Source organism: Pelophylax lessonae (genome assembly GCF_965119305.1).
Source record: "Pelophylax lessonae genome assembly, chromosome: 2".
NCBI classification, from domain to species: domain Eukaryota; kingdom Metazoa; phylum Chordata; class Amphibia; order Anura; family Ranidae; genus Pelophylax; species Pelophylax lessonae.
Window position 1 is genome coordinate 608,247,441 of NC_138769.1, and position 17,472 is coordinate 608,264,912.

Consider the following 17,472-nt stretch of genomic DNA (forward strand, 5'->3'; position numbering starts at 1 on the left):
AATGGATTCAGTTTAATACAATAGATAATGCATTTGAAGTTTTTTCAAATCATTGTCATTCACATATTGAATCTAGATGATTGTTTTTTAGGTGTTAGAAACAGTAGTCAAACTCCAACCCAAGTTTGTTTTATAGTGCGGGATAGAGTAGGGAAGAGTTTAATTGCTGGCAAGTCTCTATTTTTGTGATCCCATTGGGGAGATTTTTCCTCACTCTATGTTCCTGAAATACCTATGCAACAGGTAGGCGAGGTTGTCACCAGGGCAAGAAATCAAAGACAACAATTTACCACATTGTCAGATTTCCAAACCCTTCCTAACACTACTAAAAAAAATATGTTTTTGTCTGAGCCCTCGCAGGAGAGATTTCCCTTCCCTGAGTTTTACTTTAATGCCAGCCCCGCCAACTAAACACTTAATTTTGTTCCTCCACTACTACATTGTTGACTTAGGCCGGTTATACATGATGCAAATTTCTTTCCTGCAAACACGGGTTGCAGGAAAAAAGATTTGCATGATTCCCTCTTCAATACAGACAGTGTTGATGCAGGAATCCCTCCTGCCAGGCCATTGTCTTCTCCTAGTGGAGGGGGGGTGGGGTGGGGGGGGGAACCATCCCCCCTGGGAGAAGACAGTAATTATTGCTAATAAGAGAATCTGGCAGGTTGGTTGAACCCAAGTAGATTGATCAACTTGGTGCATTCAGCCTGCCCATACCTAGTTTGAATCTCGAGATTCCGACTGCGTATGGCCAACCTTAGAACTTACATAGGGCTGAGGAGCCTTCCTCTATTTTCATGTGATAGTACTGAAAGCCAGAACTCCAAGCACCAGTGCTGTCATGTGTGAAAGAATTATTCAGCAGTTTTCTTGAACTCCATTGTCTGAATATAGTGGCAGAATGCTACCATAAAGGGGTATGTGCTGCTAATAGGACCACATTTAAAAGAAGCTGTTACTTTGCCTGCAAAAGCAAACACAGAGTTGATCTAAATTAAACCTGCACTGAGAGATTTAATGTTGACATCTCGATGGGAATGCTAGTAGCTCAGACAATTGTGACTTTCTAAGCAAACTGATTTGAAACAAGCATATAGGTTGGAAAGTCAGAGTGAAATGAGACCTCTTGGCATGCATGATATTGGACTATGGCTTTGTTCCAAGTTCCATGGTCTCTCAGTACAGAATCTGTTTCAGTTTCATTTTCATATTTCTAAGTAAGTTAGTATAGGGTTTTATGGAATCTTCCATTGATGCCTGCATATTATTTTGTTTTAATATGTGTTTATCTGGTAAATAAAAAATAAATTACAGTTTGGTGCTTTAGGTTAAGACTATTCTTTTTAAATACCTTTAATGGGCCTTTATGCTTTTTTTTTTCAAGGATGTTGATTGCCTGTACATGCAAAAGACTGATCTGGATTGCAAGCAAGATGCCTTGGTGGATGAGCTTAATTTCCTGAAGACTTTGTTTGATGCGGTATTAAATCCTTTATTAAAATTATTAATTGTTATTAAAGTGCTGATTTATCATTGGGTGGGCTGGATTGGCTATGATAAGAGATAAAAACCTTTTTCAGTGCTTACATAGCAATTGCATTGTGTTTGCTTGTCAAATTTTAAGATAGCAATTCATTTTAGGGTGTATGAAATGTTTGTTTAATCCCTTGAACCATTTGAATGTAAGCCTATGAAAATAAAAAAAAAAATAGGCAAAAATAAAATGATCCAATAATAAATGTTCTTATTGTAGCATATGGGTCAAGATAACAAACATTTTAGGAAGCTAATTAGAATTGCGTAGGATGTAATTTTACATTCGCCGAATTTCCTAATGTAAACTATAGACTGCCCATGGAAGACAATGCATACACAATTTTTTAAAAGGTGAACAGACTTTTGAGTCATTTCCACATTTCCATCGATGGCATCTATGTTATTGCCATAGAGAGGATCCTTTATTATGTAATGGGGATTGGAAGAAGGGAGTTGCCTTATCAACATAGTAGCCTAGGGTGACAAGGCTGATCGTCCATAGATTCTGTGAACGGTGTTACCCTAAGACAGAAAAGTGAGTTTTTGGCAGAAATGCCAGGTGAACACAAACAGCCTGATAAAAGGGAAACTAGTTCAGCCACTACACCTAGCTGGTAAACTGAAATTTAGATAATTTTTCTGTTTGGATTTAGGTATGTTAGAGGCCTCTATTTTGTGAGTTTTTGTATCACTTATCAGTTCAAGTACCTCTGTCATGTGTGCTCATTGCAGTTAGTAGGTTAGGTTTCTCTATCTTGTGTCCTGTACTAATTGATATTTTGAGAAATGACTTTTGAAGGACATTGTTACCCTTAGCATAAAGCTAGGCCTTTCTTACATATTGTTACACTTGCTCCTTGCAGGAAATAGCTGATATGCAAGAACGAATTGCCAACACTAATGTTGTCTTGACTATGGACAACAACCGCGAGCTGGATTTGGATGGAGTCATTGCTGAGGCTAAAGCTCAGTATGAGGACATTGCAGCAAGGAGCAGAGCGGAGGCTGAAGCCAACTATGCTAGACAAGTAAGTGATCAGCAACAAATATGCCCAAGCCTACATAGGGAAGCAACAACTGCGCTACATATTAGGTATCACATTGCATTCCAGAGTAATAGCAATTATTCTAGGGCCATCGTTCATGGTTAACTCTAAAAGACCTGAAAATGCTTTTTAAAAGTCGCCTTTTGACAATTTTGGGTACCTAAGTTAGTCACTATTTCTTGGTACCTATTTACTCAACACAATCCCATAGTTTATATTTTACCAAAGGATGAGTAATACAGTGTGTTTTCATGCACTAAAAGTAATTTTAGTGTATTTTTCGCTGAAAAATAAGTGATAAATGCGTGCTAATGTCATTGGATCTAAAATATTGCAACTACTAACATTTTATTGTCCAGGGGCTCTACTTTCAGAAAATATTATAATTGGCAGTTTTAACTAATCTTCAGCCCTGAAATGTGCATTTTAACATGTAAGCAAAAAAGCTCTTTTAGGCCCTAATGCACACTGGACGTTTTAACAGCTGCTGTTTTTGTCTTCTGGCTTTTTTTTTTTACATCCAGTAAACTCCACAGCATGTTATCCTATGTGTCCATGCACACATAGGCTTTTATCAGCATCTTTTGGCTGGGGTGTTTTCTGGCTGAAAAAATAAATAAATAAATAAAACTAGTATAAACACACTAACATTAAAAAGCGGGAAAATGCAGAAAAACTCATGTTTTTAATGTGACAACTCTACTGCCGTTTTTATGCCTTTCAGTGAAAAGGAGGCTTTACTGTTTAATAGGAGAATGTAAAAACTGTATTGTCTATAGTCTGGACACAGCTGCTTTTTATTATTAGTTAAATCTCAGTAAACACAGCATTAGATCATTTCTAGTATTTTCTCTGATTAAAATAATCATTCTGTTTATTGGATTGATCCTCGACTAGTTCCTCTATAGATCAAATGACTTTACCATATAAAAAAATAATTGGATGTTCGGGTTCGACGAGTTCGGCCGAACTTCGCAAAAAAGTTCGAGTTCGGGACCCGCACTTGACCCGAACTTGACCCGAACTTGACCCCAAACCCGAACCCCATTGAAGTCATGGGGACCCGAACTTTTGAGCACTGAAATGGCTCTAAAAAAGTAATGGAAAGGGCTAGAGGGCTGCAAATGACAGCAAAATGTTGTTAAGAGCATGGTAAGTGTTCTGAAAACAAATGTGGATAGGCAAATAACTTAAAATAACATAAAATACTTAAAAATAAAAATAATAATCTTGATGTAGGAGGACAAGGTCCATATGTAGTAGGAGGTTGAGGTGGCGGTGGATGTGGCGATGTAGGTGGAAGCGGCGGCGGTGGAGGAGGACGAGGTAGCCAACACTGGTTTTGGTTTTTAATTTAATTTTTTTTTAAATTAGGGTACACCCCAAAAGAGTGAGAAAGATCAAAAATACAACAATGGCTGGGTAAGGCCAGTATACATGTCTATTCTGCACAAGGTACGGACAAGTCTTGTGGGATACATGCCTGGTTCATTTTAATGAACATGAGCTTGTCCACATTTGCTCTGGACAGGTGGCTGCGCTTGTCTGTGATAATGCCCCCTGCTGTGCTAAATACACATTCAGATAATACACTGGCTGCAGGGCAGGCCAGCACCTCCAAGGCGTAAAGGGCAAGCTCAGGCCATATGCCCAATTTGGAGACCCAGAAGTGTAAGGGGCAGACCCTTCATTCAGTACGTCTAGGCATGTGCACACATACTGCTCCACCATGTTGGTGAAATGCTGTCTCCTGCTGAGACGTTCCATATCAGCTGGTGGTGCTGGTTGTTGCGGCATGTTGACAAAGCTTTTCCACATTTCAGCCATGCTAACCCTGCGTTCTGAGTTGCTGGCGGTTCCCCGGCTGCGTTGGCTACCTCTTCCTCCTCCTCTGCCTTGGCCTTGTGCTTCCATTGTGCCCCCGCTGTCAGGTGGGAATTCCACCAGCAGCGCGTCTACCAGCGTGCGCTTGTACTCACGCATCTTACGATCACACTCCAGTGAGGGAATTAAGGATGGTACGTTGTCCTTGTAACGGGGATCCAGCAGCGTGGCCACCCAGTAATCAGCACAAGTTATAATGTAGGAAACTCAGCGGTCATTGCGGAGACACTTCAGCATGTAATCGCTCATGTATGCCAGGCTGCTCAGAGGCAATGAAAAGCTGTCCTCTGTGGGAGGTGTATTGTTTGAGTCCTCTGTATCCCCCCAGCCACGCACCAGTGATGGCCATGAGCTGCTCTGGGTGCCACCCTGCTGTGAACATGGCTCCTCCTCCATCTCCTCCTCCTCATCCTCCACCTCGGCATCCTCCAGAACTGTGCCCTTGCTGGACAATTGTGTACCTGGGAATTTTGGGTGCAGGAACCCACCCTCGGAGCCACTTGTGAATGACTGCCCTGAAAGCCTTGGAAATGATCCTTCTTCCTTCTCCTCCTCCTCCTCCTACTGTGCCACATCCTCTTCCATCATCGCCCGAATCGTTTTTTTCAAGGAGGCATAGAAGTGGGATAGTAACGCTGAGAACGGCGTCATCGGCACTGGCCATGTTGGTGGAGTACTCGAAACAGCGCTACAAGGCACACAGGTCTCGCATAGAGGCCCAGTTATTGGTGGTGAAGTGGTGCTGTTCCACAGAGAGACTGACGCGTGCGTGCTGCAGCTGAAACTCCACTATCGCCAGCTGCTGCTCGCACAGTCTGGCCAGCATGTGCAAGGTGGAGTTCCACCTTGTGGGAACGTCACATATGAGGCGGTGAGCGGGAAGGCTGAAGTTATGCTGCAGCGCTGACAGGCAAGCAGCAGCAGGGTGAGAACGCCAAAAGTGCACACAGACGGCCCACACTTTCTGCAGCAGCTCTCACATATCAGGGTAATTTTTAAGGAACCTCTGCACCACCAAATTCAGCACATCGGCTAGGCAAGGGATGTGCGTCAAACCGGCTAGGCCCAGAGCTGCTACGAGATTTCGCCCATTATTGCACACCACCAGGCCGGGCTTGAGGCTCACTGGCACCAACCACTCATCGGTCTGTTGTTCAATGCCCCTCCACAATTCCTGCGCGGTGTTGGGTTTTTCCCCCAAACAGGCAAGTTTTAAAACTGCATGCTGTCGTTTGCCTCTGGCTGCACTGAAGTTGGTGGTGAAGGTGTTACGCTGACCAGATGAGGAGGTGGTAGAGGATGAGGAAGCAGAGAAGAAGGAGTTAGCAACAGGAGGCAAACTGAAGCGCCCTGCAATCCTGGGTGGTGGAAGGACATGCGCCAAACTGCTATCCCAGCGCCACTGCATTTACCCAGTGTGCTGTTAGGGAGATATTACGTCCCTGACCGTGCTTACTGGTTCACGTATCCGTAGTTAGGTGGACCTTGCCACAGATGGCGTTGCGCAGTGCACACCTGATATTGTCCCCCACTTGGTTGTGCAGGGATGGCTCGCCTGCAAAAGTAGTGGCGGCTGGGCACGACGTACTCTTGGACAGCCACCATAAGGCTTTTAAAACTCTGCGTCTTCACCAGACAGAATGACAGCATTTCAAAGGCCAGGAATTTTGAAATGCTGGCATTCAGGGCCAGGGATCGCGGGTGGGTAGGGGGGTATTTCCTCTTCCGCTCCAGTGTTTGGGAGATAGAGAGCTGAACGCTTCCATGGGACATTGTGGAGATTGTTGGTGACCCAGGTGGTGGTGTTGCTGCCCCTCTGCCACTGTCACTACTGAGGTAGATGAAGAGGCCGAGACTGCAGCAGAAGAGAAAGCAGGAGGAGACAGAGACCTTTCTTGGTTTTTGAGGGGTCTACTCCACTGCAGCTCATGCTTTGCACTTAGATGCCGGGTCATGCAGACTGTGCTCAGGTTGAGAACATTTCTGCCTCGCTTCAGGCTCTGATTGCACAGCGTGAAAACCACTCGTGTCTTGTCATCAGCACATTGTCTGAAGAACTGCCACACTAGACAACTCCTTGGAGCTGGCTTTGATGTGCTCGGTCCCTTGCTCTGTTGGGCAGTAGCAGGCGTTCTGTCTAAGTGATGGCCACTCTGCTTTTGCACCCTGCTCCCTCTTCTGCTGTGCTGGTGGCTCTGTGTGACCACTGCCTCTTCCTCCAATGTTGATTCTATGTGGGGTCGAGAACCTCATCGTCCTCCACATCATCTTCCACCTAGTCTTCACCCCTGCCCTCCTTGTCGGTCTGCACAATTCCGAAAGCCGCAGCAGTTGGCGCCTGTGTTTCATCATCATCCGAGACGTGCTGCGATGGTCCTCCCATGTACTCATCTTCAAACATAAGTGGTTAGGCATTGGTGCACTCAATCTCTTCCACTTCTGGGGCAGGGCTAGGTGGATGGCCCTGGGAAATCATGCTAACAGAGTCATCAAAAAGCAGAAGAGACTGCTGCATGACTTGGGCCTCAGACTGCTTGGCTGATTTGCAAGGGGGTGAGGTGAAAGACTGATGGACAATGGCTGCAGGTGCCGACTCTGATCTTTCAGCAGGAGACTGGGTGGGAGACAATGTGACAGCACTGGAGGCACTGTCAGCAACCCAATCTACTATCGCCTGTACTTGTTCTGGCCTCAACATTCATAGAGCCGCATTAGGCCCGACCAAATACTGCAGCGGGTTCTGTCGCCTACTCGCACCTGAGTAAAGTGTTTCACTTGTGTGTGTAGCTGGCACAGATCAACCAGGTCCTCCCCTTGCAACAGGAGCTCCACCAGCAGCACCATGACCGGGGCCATGTCCCTAATTTGATAGTTCTCCTCATATTTCTCAAATTTAGGATCTTGCCCTAAATTGGTGTTTTTTGAGTAGCAAAATAGATCAACAGTATCTAAAGGGTGTATCTCACAGTAACATATGCAGCAAACGCTGCAAAATAATTTTTTTTGCCCTAAATGGGTGTTTTTTGAATAGCAGAATAGAACAACAGTAGGTTGTGTATTTTGCCCAAAAAGGGTGTTTTTTTTTACTAACACAATATGACAGCAGTATATAACGCTTGAATTCTACACGTACAGATGCAGCAAGCATGGGCTATAAAATTGTGGATTTTAGCCCAAAAAGGGTGTTTTTAAAAACCCAGAACATTATAGATATATATAGCTTAAAATGTGCACTGAATAATGCGGCAGAGGCTCAAGATGGAGGATGATGCCAAAAATGGGTGCTTTTTCAAACCCTGAAAATTATTGCAGTATTTCAAGCTTGTTTTTATCACACATGCAGCAAGCAAGGGCTGTAAAATGGTGTATTTTGCCCAAAAAGGGTGTTTTTTGACTAGCACAGTAGGACAGCAGCTTGAATTCTACACGTACAGATGCAGCAAGAAAGGGCTATAAAATTGTGGATTTTAGCCCAAAAAGGGTGTTTTTAAAAACCCAGAAAATTATAGCTATATATAGCTTAAAATGCGCACTGATTAATGCGACAGAGCCCCAAGATGGATGGTGATGCCAAAAATTGGTGTTTTTTTTTTAAACCCTGGAAATGATTGCAGTATTTCAAGCTTGTTTTTATCACACATGCAGCAAGCAAGGGCTATAAAACTGTGTATTTTGCCCAAAAAGGGTGTTTTTTGACTAACACAGTAGGACAGCAGCTTGAATTCTACACGTACAGATGCAGCAAGCAAGGGCTATAATATTGTGGATTTTACCCCAAAAAGGGTGTTTTTAAAAACCCAGAAAATTATAGCTATTTATAGCTTTAAATGCACACTGAATAATGTGGCAGAGCCCCACAATGGAGGGTGAGGCCAAAAATGGGTGTTTTTTTCAAACCCTGAAAATGATTGCAGTATTTCGAAGTTGTTTTTATCACACATGCAGCAAGCAAGGGCTGTAACACTGTGTATTTTGCCCAAAAAGGGTGTTTTTTGACTAACACAGTAGGACAGCAGCTTGAATTCTACACATACAGATGCAGCAAGCAAGGGCTATAAAATTGTGGATTTTAGCCCAAAAAGGTGTTTTGAAAAACCCAGATAATTATAGCTCTTTATAGCTTTAAATGCGCACTGAATAATGCGGAAGAAGCCCAAGATGGAGGGTGATGCCAAAAATGGGTGTTTTTTTCAAACCCTGAAAATGATTGCAGTATTTCGAAGTTGTTTTTATCACACATGCAGCAAGCAAGGGCTGTAACACTGTGTATTTTGCCCAAAAAGGGTGCTTTTTGACTAACACAGTAGGACAGCAGCTTGAATTCTACACATACAGATGCAGCAAGCAAGGGCTATAAAATTGTGGGTTTTAGCCCAAAAAGGGTGTTTTGAAAAACCCTGAAAATTATATCTATGTATAGCTTTAAATGCGCATTGATTAATGCGACAGAGCCCCAAGATGGAGGGTGATGCCAAAAATGGGTGTTTTTTCAAACCCTGAAAATTATTGCAGTATTTCAAGCTTGTTTTTATCACACATGCAGCAAGCAAGGGTTGTAAAACGGTGTATTTTGCCCAAAAAGGGTGTTTTTTGACTAACACAGTAGGACAGCAGCTTGAATTCTACACGTACAGGTGCAGCAAGCAAGGGCTATAAAATTGTGGATTTTAGCCCAAAAAGGGTGTTTTTAAAAACCCCCCAAAAAATAGCTATATATAGCTTTAAATGCACACTGAATAATGCGGCAGAGCCCCAAAATGGGGTGATGCCAAAAATGGGTGTTTTTTTCAAACCCTGAAAATGATTGCAGTATTTCGAAGTTGTTTTTATCACACATGCAGCAAGCAAGGGCTGTAACACTGTGTATTTTGCCCAAAAAGGGTGTTTTTTGACTAACACAGTAGGACAGCAGCTTGAATTCTACACATACAGATGCAGCAAGCAAGGGCTATAAAATTGTGGATTTTAGCCCAAAAAGGTGTTTTGAAAAACCCAGATAATTATAGCTCTTTATAGCTTTAAATGCGCACTGAATAATGCGGAAGAAGCCCAAGATGGAGGTTGATGCCAAAAATGGGTGTTTTTTTCAAACCCTGAAAATGATTGCAGTATTTCGAAGTTGTTTTTATCACACATGCAGCAAACAAGGGCTGTAACACTGTGTATTTTGCCCAAAAAGGGTGCTTTTTGACTAACACAGTAGGACAGCAGCTTGAATTCTACACATACAGATGCAGCAAGCAAGGGCTATAAAATTGTGGGTTTTAGCCCAAAAAGGGTGTTTTGAAAAACCCTGAAAATTATATCTATATATAGCTTTAAATGCGCATTGATTAATGCGACAGAGCCCCAAGATGGAGGGTGATGCCAAAAATGGGTGTTTTTTCAAACCCTGAAAATTATTGCAGTATTTCAAGCTTGTTTTTATCACACATGCAGCAAGCAAGGGTTGTAAAACGGTGTATTTTGCCCAAAAAGGGTGTTTTTTGACTAACACAGTAGGACAGCAGCTTGAATTCTACACGTACAGATGCAGCAAGCAAGGGCTATAAAATTGTGGATTTTAGCCCAAAAAGGGTGTTTTTAAAAACCCCCCAAAAAATAGCTATATATAGCTTTAAATGCACACTGAATAATGCGGCAGAGCCCCAAAATGGGGTGAGGCCAAAAATGGGTGTTTTTTTCAAACCCTGAAAATGATTGCAGTATTTAAAGCTTGTTTTTATCACACATGCAGCAAGCAAGGGCTATAAAACTGTGTATTTTGCCCAAAAATTGTGTTTTTTGACTAACACAGTAGGACAGCAGCTTGAATTCTACACGTACAGATGCAGCAAGAAAGGGCTATAAAATTGTGGATTTTAGCCCAAAAAGGGTGTTTTTAAAAACCCAGAAAATTATAGCTATATATAGTTTTAAATGTGCACTGATTAATGTGACAGAGCACCAAGATGGAGGGAGATACCAAAAATGGGTGTTTTTTTTCAAACCCTGAAAACTATTGCAGTATTTCAAGCTTGTTTTTATCACACATGCAGCAAGCAAGGGCTGTAAAACGGTGTATTTTGCCCAAAAAGGGTGTTTTTTTGACTAACACTGTAGGACAGCAGCTTGAATTCTATACATACAGATGCAGCAAGCAAGGGCTAATTTTAGCCCAAAAAAGGGTGTTTTTAAAAATTATAGCTATATATAGCTTTAAATGCACACTGAATATGCTGGTGCACTGTGCTTGCATAAAACCCCCCACACCCCTGCCGCCCACCTAACTTACAGATGGATAAAAGTATTTTTTTTGTGACTGGGATCAGGGCAGGGTAAAAAGATTGTGCGCTGCACCCACACAACAAAATCTATGTAGATCGCTGAGTTGAAGTTCTGATTAAAGAATAAAGATTCTGTCCTCCTATATTCTCTCCCTCAAAGCAGCAGCCGCAGGCCTTTCCCTAGTACACAACAAAATCTATGTAGATCTCTGATTGGAGATCTGATTAAAGAATAAAGATTCTGTCCTCCTCCTATATTCTCTCCCTCAAAGCAGCAGCAGTGCCCTAGTACACAACAAAATCTATGTAGAATGATCGCTGAGGTGAAGTTCTGATTAAAGATTCTGTCCTACTCCTATTCTCTCCCTCAAAGCAGCAGCTGCACGCTTTCCCTACACTAGATAGAGCAGAGTGATGTGCGGCGCTATGTGGCTCCAGCTTATATAGAGGCTGGGTCACATGCTGCACTGGCCAATCACAGCCATGCCATTAGTAGGCATGGCTGTGATAGCTTCTAAGGGCACACCAGTTAAACGCTTGTGGATTGGCTGCCCAGCATTTTTTTTATGCGCCATTAAATTGCCGGACACCGAACTCGATAATGAACATACAGTACGATGTTCGGGTTTGGGTCCGGTACCGAAAACCCTAAAGTCTGGTACGAGCCCGAACTTTACAGTTCGGGTTCGCTCAACCCTAATTATGACCTTTTTTCACTCTACCACAAACAAACAAACAAAAAAGTTTAGACAGCAGTTCCAATTTTCATGTAATTGATGCAGTATAATTATTTGTGTTGTGATAGGTTAATTATATGATCTATAATATAACATTTGAATTTCTGCTGGGTTGATGATAAATATTACATGAATACCCAATTTTCTGCACATCCCTCACAGTACCAGCAGCTCAAAGACGCAGCAGGGCTACATGGGGATAATCTGCGCAATCAGAGGAATGAGATCCAGGATCTGAACAGCATGATAAAGAGACTGCATGGAGAAATCGACTGTGTAAAGAAACAGGTAAGACCTTTCCTACTGTACACAGTTATATTCTCATCTTCCTGTTACTGATGACAGGGAGATTATGGGGGAGTTTGGGCACGCAACTAATGTTAGATCAGCCATGTCTGTATTGTTTTAATTAGGTAACAATTAGTTTCATTTTTACATTCCACAATGCTGCTTAACTGAACTTCAAACAGTTATAAAATATAGTTTAATTGATTGTGTATTGAAAAAAATTGCAAATGTAAACTAGCATTGAAATTTAAATCTGTCTTTGCGTCAGTCTCCGGGAATCCCCCCTCAAAGCAACACACATTGCTATTACTTCAACACACATCAGTGTGCTCCTGCTTCTTTAATGTCTAGGCATAGGCTGCTGTGGTGGGTCTTGGACTGGATTCTATATCTGTAATGTATTTTGCAGGTGTCTCCAGGCTTGGCTGTGCTTTCTAAGGGTCCCTGAATCCCAAGAATGAAGCACATATGTTTTTTCCTAGCAGCTTTAGAGCTATGCTCACTCTTTAATGTATCATTGTATTCTTACAGATTTGTGCACTAGAAACAGCAATTACTGATGCCGAAGGGCGTGGGGATGTTGCTTTGAAAGATGCCAAAAATAAATTATGCGAACTGGAAGCTGCTCTACAGAAAGCCAAAGAAGATCTTGCAGTTCAGCTACGTGACTACCAGGAACTGCTTAATGTAAAAATGGCCCTGGATCTTGAGATTGCCACCTACAGGACTCTTCTGGAGGGTGAAGAAAGCAGGTAGGTGCTGTAAAAGAAAAAAAGCATCATATATCTAAAAGCAAACTTATCTTGGACCCCTTAAGCACGCTTTATTAGTGTAGTATTTACAATATGAGTCTAATTTAATAGTGTCTTTAAAGCAAACCTTTCATTAAAGTATATGTAAACCCTCACCTTAAACAACCCATTCAGTTTAAAATAGAAATGAAAGACAAAAAATTTGTGCGTACATATAAAAAAACAAAAACTAAAACATTATAAATCCCCCCCCCCCTTCTTTTTTTTATAAGAAATTACATAACCTCTGTTCTTAGCTGCATAAGGATTTTAGAGAACTGGGGGAGGAGAAGCAACAGCACACTGATCTTTCCACTGAATGGGTGTGCAAGGGGGGGCATGTCAACACCAGTCTGCTCATTAAAGAAGAGCAGGCTGAGTTCCCAGCACAACCAGCAAACTGACCATGCTATGCTCTCAAGCCTAGTATTGTTAGTTTTTAATAGAAAAGCAGAGAAACTGGCAGGATCACCAAGTATTTCTCACAAAGGAAGCAATAATAAGAGAATAGGATACTTTTTTGTTACATGTACATGGTACAGCAGGCACATATCAGGAATATGACATTCTGGGTTGACATATTCTTTAAGGAAATCACATTGAGTTTCATTTCAAATCATAATATGAAGCCATGGATGGCATTTTGCTATGTATTCTGATTCTAAATAGGTAAAATAAGCGGCAGGTGTCACTTTGGTTTGGGCATTATAGTCTTTGCTATTAAAAGACTCTGATTAAACTTTTCCCTAAACTGCAGTTAGGGCTAATGCCAGGGTACAAGGTATAATCCTGGACCCTGTCCTTTCACCCTCAAATCCAATAATTGTCTAAATTTTGCCTTTTGCTTTGACTATTGCAACTCTCTCGTCATTGGCTTACCTCTACACAGGCTATCCCCCCTCTTCATTTTATCATGAAAGCCCAATAAACACAAATCCAAACCCAAGCAACAACATAGAAAGCCATTCTTCACAACTCTCCCTTGAGCCAGTCACCAATCTTCACTAACCACTCTCAAAATATCTAAATCTTCCTCTCTGCTCCTCTCAAGACCTCCTTCTCTATAGATCCCATGTCTGTTCCTCCAATGTTTGCATCCAGGACTTGTCCACTGCCTCTTCTATCAGCCTGAATTCATTACCCCAATCTGCTTGGCTATCTCTTACTCTGTCCATCTTAAGGCGATCCCTGAAAACTCATCTCTTCACTTCCTCCCCTAAAAATGTACCTTTTACTTTTGCCATAAGTTCATCCCTCACAGTTAACACCTTTTTGTACCCCTTGTCTATCCCTATTTCATAGTAAGCTCTCATGAGCAGGGCCAACTCAGCCCTCTTGTATAAAATTGTATTGTAATTGTATTGTCTCCCTTTATTTTGTAAACCGCTGCACAAACTGTTGGGGCTATATAAATGCGGAAAAATAATACCAGTAATAATAGTAATATTAAATGAGGACTTGTCCATATTTTGTTTCATTATGCACAGGGCTGAGTAGGGTGGGACCATTTTATAATTTTCACTCTTAGAGCTGTATTTCCAAAATAGCCCTGACTTCACTTTTATCTTTTATTGCAAACGAGATTGCACAAGAGTTGAAATATTGATGATGCATGAATTAGCTCTAGTGGAGACTTTACTGTAATATTTAGTACTAACACTGTTTATTTATTGCAGGATGCATGGCGAAGTTGACAACAATGTTACAATCTGTAAGTTTCACTTTAAAACAAATATATACTCTACAATCCTTAAAACCAAACTCCAGGCACAAACATTTACATTTATATATATATATTTATCAATAGCCACAATGGATATGAATCCACTATGTGTACACCAATCTCCTACGTATACCCAGATGTTATAATTTAAAGGTAGCAGTGACATCATTTTTATGCATATAACCTGTGCAGAGAGCAGAACTGTGGGAGGGATCCAGCAGGCCCTACCCACTACAGGCTGCCTACATTATTAGCGGGGGTGGATACAAGGCCAGTCACCTTGCAGAAGGAGAAAGAATGGCAGTGATTGGTCTTTTTGAGGGAAGCTCCAGCACAAAGGCAACGTTTCATGCTTGAAACTGCACATATCTCGAATAAATACATAAAGCATGTCAAGATCCAAGTGGAAAATACTTAGTCCTCTTGTATTTAGACAATATTTGCTTACCCTGGAGTTTATCTTAAAGCTTAAACTTTTAAAAATGTTTAAGAGGTTAAAACCCCTTTCTTGTCTGTATTACTGTGTGTAATACTGATGGAAAGTTTCATCCTCTCTATGTGTCCTGGTGTCAACTGTTACTGGGACAGAAAGTAAGATAATCCAAAGTTTTAAGTTACCACAAAAACTAGAGGGGAAACCTTGCAATGGGCACACTTGTTCCCATAATAACTGTTTAGAAAGGGATTACTCGTATTTTGATGAGCTTTCCTTTTATGTCTACAAGACAGGGAAGTATCAAAGGCAATCTTTTTCCAATTGGACACAGATGTGAAAAAACCTTATGGGGTTTTTTTTTATTGTTTTCTATTCTAATCCAAAACTGGAAAAAAAAACATAATTTGCAGCTTTAAAAATACTTTATTATAGATGAAAGTATAATTTTACAATTTAAGAATGAGAATTTTGGAGCAGATGTATGGGCCTTGGATTAAGTGAATTGGTTAGCCCACACAAACCAAATTCTTCAGTTTTGCCAAGGTGTCAGATTAAAGTCATCTAATCATTCATCAGCTTCAACCACCCACCCTGACTATTACAAGGGGTATTACTTTCTTGGCTTGCATTCATTTTATATTAAAAGAAAAATTCCACTGAAAGCGGATATTTCAGTTTTGTGTGGTTGCTGGTGCATTGGCTCAAATGTTGACAGCTTATATCTCTTGAGAATTACAGTGGTAAGGGATTCCCACCAGAATTCTCAGCTCCCACAACTCCAGCAGACATTGAAAAAAAAATGATGACTCCCTGCTTTCCCAGTGGATTTGACCTAATGTATGATATCAGGGAGTGTGATCTCATCCCTGGGGCATCTGGGAGGGGACAAACGCACAGGAAAAACGTTCTACTGGAATCTTTAATTAATACAATTTATGTGAGTTCTACCAAAATAAAAGTTTTGGTTTTGGGTGAAGCTGATCTTTCATAAGGTACTTTTGTCAAAAGATAAGCGAAACTCCATTATTGTGAAGACAAACCAAAGATCTCCAGTGGTAAGTACCGTCACAGAGTCTACATGATAATCTAGGAAGAAATTCCATTCACCTTGATCTGCTTGCATTCATTTTTTTTTTTAATCTCAACCTAGTAATATTGAATCAGGAAACTTTTTTGATTATCATATTTCCAGTAAACAATGCCTTTAACTACATCATCTTAAGATTGCTGGGAAATATGAACTTTCCATTACCAACGGGTCTGATTTTTCTTTGCAGCTGTCTTTAGCAGTGCAGGGAAGGTGGCCAGTTCTGGTTTGAGCTGTGGAACAAGCTCCTGCAGTTTCCCGAAGAGCAGTGCAGCAGGAGGTAGGAATGCATTGTGATCTGCTTTGGCATTTTCTACCACTATAATTTCTGCCACTTTCATCTGACTGTATTTTTCACTATTTGTATCATAACAGCTGTATATCACAAAATTGTGAAGGCAAGCGATTCCAGTGCTTCTGGGTGTGGAACAGGAACATGCAACACTAACAGCAAAGTAACTAGTGCCACGGGAGGGATTGCAGCACTTGCTACAACCACTTTCAGCAAGAAGATCTATTAAGGGAATAAAAAACCTTCAGTATCAGTGCCAATATTTTACACTGAAAACTATTTTCTAGCTAAAAAATACTTGGCATAAAGTTTTAATAATAAGCAAGGGTAATATTTGTATTTGGTATTGTTTTCTGTTCTTTAGCCTTGGCAAACTAAACCAACATATTATTCACTTCGATGATTAGCAAGCATGTCCTTTATCTTGCACTATTTAAAATTACTGTACTGGCATGTACTTTATCTTATAACTGTGTATCTATAATTCAATAAACCGCATGTTAAATTCATTACGTTATTATTTTTTTTTTTTTTAATTTAAATACAACTACTGTATGTTGGCTTGTTAACAGTGACAAGTCATCTTGTAGTGCTGTATGAATTTCCAAAACTTTTCATATACTACACGGGTACCTCTAACAATAAAGCTAAACAGACAGTGGAAGCACAAGAGTTGTACGACATGATTAAGGTAACAACTATTTTAAAAACCTGCTATCCTGCAGACCCTTTGCCACTGCTTCATCTTCTGCTTGCTCATTGGATAATTAGTGGACATCTCCAACACTCAACTCTTTCTCTTCTATGAACCTGCCCCTTTTATCTGTTACCTTACAGAATAGAAAGAACCCCACTACAAACCTGATTTAAAATTTTGATTAGAATACGGTAATGAGGTAATAAAAATTCAATAATGTAAATAATAAATACAAGTTCAAGTAAATTCTCTAACAGAATGGGAAAATTGTTTCAAAACACTTATTAAAGGAAATCCTATATTTACTAAAGTAGGTATTTTTAAAATATTTGTGTTTTTTTTAAATAAACCTGTTCTTTTAACAAAGCAAAATTAGGCAAGTATCTGAACAGGCATAGGATATAAAGCAAATAAACATATCTATTGCATTCCTCAGTTGTAAGGTTCCTTGGTTTGACTCATTTAGATTTTTTATAAAATGTATATTGTTTTACTCATGAATATACTAAATAGATATAGTAATTAATAAGAGAGTTAAGAGCCCTAGACAGGAAGGTAAAAAAATGTCCTCTTATTTTTAGATTTTGAAATAGTTATCTTTTTGGTATTGTTGGATTTCTAGGTTGGCTGCCCATTGGTTAACTGTACAAAACCTGGGTATACCTGCAGTTTATTTCTAAAGGCAAACA

General features: G+C 40.7%; 2 protein-coding genes across 2 annotated transcripts in view; both read left to right on the top strand.

Annotated features, from left to right (window-relative positions):
* LOC309546731 (keratin, type II cytoskeletal cochleal-like) overlaps window positions 1-16,323 on the top strand; it is a gene marked incomplete at its 5' end in the record, with an annotated part of 105,031 nt that extends 88,708 nt beyond the window's left edge. Inside the window, 7 exons of the mRNA XM_082246431.1 lie at window positions 1,385-1,480; window positions 2,400-2,564; window positions 11,632-11,757; window positions 12,289-12,509; window positions 14,225-14,259; window positions 15,985-16,074; window positions 16,170-16,323. Coding sequence (XP_082102557.1) covers window positions 1,385-1,480; window positions 2,400-2,564; window positions 11,632-11,757; window positions 12,289-12,509; window positions 14,225-14,259; window positions 15,985-16,074; window positions 16,170-16,315 — 879 coding nt within the window. The 3' untranslated portion in view covers window positions 16,316-16,323. The remainder of the gene's footprint in view (window positions 1-1,384; window positions 1,481-2,399; window positions 2,565-11,631; window positions 11,758-12,288; window positions 12,510-14,224; window positions 14,260-15,984; window positions 16,075-16,169) is intronic.
* Window positions 1-17,472, top strand: part of LOC309545287 (uncharacterized protein) — a gene marked incomplete at its 3' end in the record, with an annotated part of 724,166 nt that overhangs the window by 347,159 nt on the left and 359,535 nt on the right. The gene's annotated exons all lie outside the window — the stretch shown is intronic.